Raw genomic sequence first — 5,163 nt, 5'->3', positions numbered from 1 at the left:
CCTGCTGTGGCTGGCTCCACCTCAGTTCCTCCTTCTCTAGCTCTAATCTCTCAACTCATAGCTCAAGATTCAGCATCCTGCTTTCCATTTGTGACATTTTAATCTGTTGTCCCCACTTCCTGTGCAATTCCTTTATTTTCAATTCTATCACTGATTAAACTATCATTTAACTTGTTAGTATGATTTTTATATTTATTTTTACTTGATTCATGTAATGGTCTGTACTGTCCTTTTGCCCAGCTGTTAATGCATTGAAAGATCTTTAGAACTAGAATAATAAATCATTGAGTGTCAATAATCATTGCTTTGAATTACAGTAAACATGAAAAATAAAGCAGAGTGCCCCCTTGCCCCCACCCAAAGCCCCATTTATCAACCTTTCAATTTCTTTGAGAAGTTTTTTAGTAGTATCTATAGGCCTCCTGGTTAATACTTAGTGGATTTAGTGGAGTCATATTTAACATGCTTGCCCTTTTCTTTCATATCCAGTCTGTTAGGGACTTGGGTTTTACTCTTTTTTCAATGTTTTGTCAAATTCTTCTCCTTTTCAAGTGTCCATTATTGGTCAGATCCTTAGGACAACCAGTCTACATCATGGCTAATGTGCATAAATTAAGCCATCTTTTTCCAAATCTGGCCTACAAAGTTTCCTGAAATATCCATTTGTTGTGTCTCACCCTGTTATAGCAACTGTAATAGCCTCTTACCCTATCAGTTCCAAGTTCTTTGACCATGTACAGAAGACTGGGACTACTTGACCTGATTCATGTTTTTTTGTTACTACCAAATACGCGCAGTCTACTTTGCCCAGATTGCTTTAGTTCATTGTCTCGCAAATACACTATACTCATTCCCATTCCCATCACTTTCTTTGATTGTGTCATTTCTGGGTATTGAGGGTGTCTTGGCTACTATCCTTCACTAACTCTCCAATTAGATCGTCCTGTGTCCTTTATGAAACATTATTGAGACACTCAATCTAGATAAGCAACTATCTTTCACAAATCCCTTTAGTAAAAGTATTTACCCCATAAACTTTTAATTGTATGTAAATTATTCTATTTCTTTGCCTACTCAAATTGATATTTTAATGTGCTCAGTGTTTAGATTAGGTGTAATTTCTTTCTTGTTTACATATTATTAGGTGTTGATGAAGTATTCTGGTTCAAATTGTCATTCTGGTCCTCATTGTCAACAAATGTCTATTTTTTTAAAGAATTATTTTTATTTAATTTTATTTATTAATTTATTTAATTTGACCAGACAAAGACAGAGAGAGAGAGAGAGAGAGAGAGAGAGAAAGAGGGGGAAAGTGAGAAAGTATGCCACCAAGTCCAGGACTCGAACAGTGGTCTACCATGTGAGAGTGTCAAGTGCTTTAACCACTACACCACCTGCTGGTTCCCCCAAATGATTCATGTTACTCTTTTAACAACTTCCGAAAGTTATTTGCCATGTCAACTATAAACTCTTATTTTCCAAAATATAACTCAAGGCAATTAGAATATATCAAAATGGTTTAAAAGGGCAGAGTCTAATTTCAGCTTTCTTCTGACCACCTGTGTAGTGCATTCTCACCCCTGGGGGTCATTGGTTTTGTGGCTTTGTTTTCTGCTCACTGGACTGCCTGAAGGATGGCTTACAGTGTGACTTTTCTCATTTCCTTTCTGTCATCTCACTGAACTCTGGTTTGTTTGCTTTATCTAAGACCTCTGTGCTACCCAGCTAAGCTGGGCTTCCTGTTCTGTGTTGTCCATGGGGTCTCCATGGGCCCAGCTCAATTGGAAGAAAATTAGCTGAGGGCCTGAAAGGTTACTCAACTTTTAATGACTTCCTCAAACTTCTTTTCACTCACACTTCAATGCTGCATCAGCCAGGTTATATGAAAAGGTAGCAGGGATGAAACAGATACTTAATACTTTGTACAATAAAATTACCCAGCCATCTTCTGACTGAAACTGTGTCAGGTAAGAAAGAGAATAGAAATTCTGGGGCAGAGCACTCCTTTCAACTGCATGTACATAGATTTGTTTAATATTGCTCCCCATGACCTTACTTTAGTGAGAAATGTTAAGAATTTGACATCTTCAGGCTGGCCCTACAGTGCAGCAGTCAGTGCTGTGCATTAGGAACCAGATCTCACATGGCTGACCATGTTTTGAATCCTGGCTCTGGATGTGCATGTGTGTGTGTGTGTGTGTGTGTGTGTGTGTGTGTGTGTGTGTGCCCATAATCCTGATGGGCTGGAGAAACGGAGGAAAAAGAATTGAGTTACCATTGACCCACAGGGAGAAAGGGGGCAAAATATGTTTTTTCTCTTTCTGGTGAGCACATGTGCCCTCTGGTGGCTAAAAATGGTTAACATCTTTTCATAGTAGCATGTCAGGGAATCACTCTTTTTTTCTGGGGCATTAGAATTTTGGAGCTGCAGTGAACCTGAAGTCTGAATTTGGGGATGATGGTGATGAGTCCATAGTCAATATCATAAAGAGGTGAAGCTTTATTAGTGAAAAAATGTATTTCCTAGGAAAGTCTGGAGGGCCATGCTTATGTGTGCACTGAGTATAGATGTTTCCTTCCCACCCATGTGTGGACTCTCTATAACTCTAACTCTTTCTTTAGAGAGAATTGGACCCAATAGGTCATTTAATCAGAGGAAAATGTTCAGATTTCTTTAAAATTATTACATCTCTCAAAGTTTGGGTACAAGTTCAAGAGACGTGGTTAACATCTGTAGATATGGTGGGAAAGGTTTATGCAATTGTAGAGTGAATAATTGACCTTTCAAAAAGAGTGCAGAGGTGGGACCACCCAGCCCGCCCCGCTCGCCTGGCCCTGTCCAGCCGCCTTCTCTCAGCTCCTCACGGCTGCTACCGCCCCGCACGTTTTGACATTTTGGGGTGAAGGCGAGCACGGGCACTCTCGGGCAGATCTCTCAGTCACTCTCTGGCCTTCCCGCCGCCCAAAGTCGGGCAGCCACGAGGCCCGCTGCGTCCTCCCGTGGTCGCCCGAGGGGCAGCTGCAGCCATGTCGCAGGGGGGCCAGAGGAAGTGAGCCAGCTCACCGAGAACACCTACCGGAATGTTATGGAACAATTTAATCCTGGGCTCCGAAATTTAATAAACCTAGGGAAAAATTATGAAAAAGCTGTTACTGCTATGATCCTGGCAGGAAAAGCCTACCATGATGGTGTAGCCAAGATTGGTGAGTTTGCTACCGGGTCTCCCGTGTCAACTGAGCTGGGTCATGTCCTTATAGAGATTTCAAGCACCCACAAGAAACTCAGCGAAAGTCTTGATGAAAATGTCAAAAGATTCCATAAAGAGATTATACATGAACTGGAGAAAAAGACAGAGCTTGATGTAAAATATATGAACGCGACTCTAAAAAGATCCTACCTGCGCACTGTGTGGTCTCAGCCAGTCACAGAGCTCAGTGATTGCAGTGCCTTCCTCAGGAGACCAGGCGACCTGGTGGCCGTAGGGCTGTGAGACCCAACTGGCACTTGGTGAGGGGATTCATCATCGCCTCATCCTCTATACTCAGGGATAAGAAGTTGAGCTACAGCAAGACCATCTGCATTTCCAACTTTTCTTTGTGGCACAGGAAGTTGTCAGTTGAGTTGGAGCTGTTGGCTCAGTGTGCCTTCATGGTCCAAATTAAGCAAGCAAGGGAAGGAAACTCGGCAGACCTCTGCTCTTGGCAGAGTGGGAATGCAGATGAAGGCCAGCACACACTGCAGCATGTCCTCCTTTGCACTGTGAAAGCCCAGGGGCCATGGTCTGCCTCTGCTTCCTCCCAGGCCCTGTCCCATTTAAGCAAAAACAAAGGCGTGGAAATAGGACATGATGAAAATCTCCATATGACTGTGTTGGGAAAATGAGAATGGATGGTTTTCTGGGATTTGTTCATTGAACTTGCATGGGGATTAACATTCTCTGAAAAGCTATTACTAGTACATTCATTCTAACAGATACCTCGGAAGATCCCAGTTTACAGCGATCTGTTTCAGTTGCAACTGGACTGAACATGATGAAGAAGCCGAAAGTAAAGACCATTTTTCCACATACTGCTGGTACCAACAAGACGCTACTCAGCTTTGCACAAGGAGATGTCATCACGCTGCTCATCCTTGAGGAGAAGGATGGCTGGCTTTACGGAGAGCATGACACCACCAAAGCAAGAGGTTGGTTCCCATCATCATATACAAAGTTGCTGGAAGAAAGTGCACAGAAAACAGTGACTCTGCCTATGCCAAGCCCTGCGCCTGTGAGGAATGTCAGCACCATGAACTTAGCCGAAAAGAGCAGTGTCATCATGCCCCCACCCGACTACCTGGAGTGCCTGTCCATGGGAGCAGCTGCAGAGAAGAGGGTCAATGTCACCAAAAATACCTCTACTTTTAAAGCACCAGTGTCCAAACCAGAAGCCATATCTCCTAATCATGCAAACGGTACTGCAAAGCCACCTTTTGACAGTGGAGCAAATCCCTTTGCTACTGTGAAGCTCCGACCAACAGTGACAAATGATCGATCAGCACCAATCATTCGATGAAAAGATGGCCAAGGATTCTCCTGGTTCTCAAATGTTAAGTTCTCACTGCAGAATGTTTGAGAATGTACTGTGACTGTCATGAAGCTTTGCCAGAGGGTACCTGATCTTAATATATTCTAAATGAGCAAATCAATGTATTTTCTCAATTTAACATAGCTAGGTTTATAGTTCTGTCTTAAATGAGTAATACTTTAGTGACCACCTTGATCACTTAATTTTCTTCCTATTCTGTTCAAAAACCAGTAAATTTGGTTACAATCTTCACTGTATCATGTTTTAAATATTCTATGAAATATTTTTTAATAACAGAATAAGGGATAGTATATGCTTTCATGAGTGGCTTTCTGCACCTGAGTGCAAATGAAGCCACAGTTTTATTTTATAAAGCATGTGCTCTTAAGTAGCATTATAATGTTTATCTGAAGAAAATATTAAGTAAGTTTGCATCTCAGCATGCAAATCATATTTTAAGCAATGTAAATTATGAAAAGATTAAAAAAAAAAGAATGCACACCACCCAGTGGCAAAAACAAAAACAAAAAACAAAAAACAAAAAAAACCACTTCTGAGTAAACAGTGGTCTGATACTCTGACTGAGGTTCCCCTCAA

The 5,163-nt window shown here is 41.7% G+C and overlaps 1 protein-coding gene across 1 annotated transcript in view; it reads left to right on the top strand.

The window, feature by feature from the left end:
* Positions 1–4,567, top strand: part of LOC102502675 (brain-specific angiogenesis inhibitor 1-associated protein 2-like protein 1) — a 42,666-nt gene extending 38,099 nt beyond the window's left edge. Inside the window, 4 exon segments of the mRNA XM_014583925.2 lie at positions 2,907–3,487; positions 3,607–3,725; positions 3,885–3,946; positions 3,949–4,567. Of these exon segments, the coding sequence (XP_014439411.1) occupies positions 2,907–3,487; positions 3,607–3,725; positions 3,885–3,946; positions 3,949–4,554 (1,368 nt within the window). The 3' untranslated portion in view covers positions 4,555–4,567.
* The last annotated feature ends 596 nt before the right edge of the window (positions 4,568–5,163 follow it).

The sequence above is a fragment of the Tupaia chinensis genome, unplaced genomic scaffold (assembly GCF_000334495.1).
Source record: "Tupaia chinensis unplaced genomic scaffold, TupChi_1.0 Scaffold145147_1, whole genome shotgun sequence".
NCBI classification, from domain to species: Eukaryota; Metazoa; Chordata; class Mammalia; order Scandentia; family Tupaiidae; genus Tupaia; species Tupaia belangeri.
This window is presented reverse-complemented; position numbering and strand designations above follow the sequence as displayed.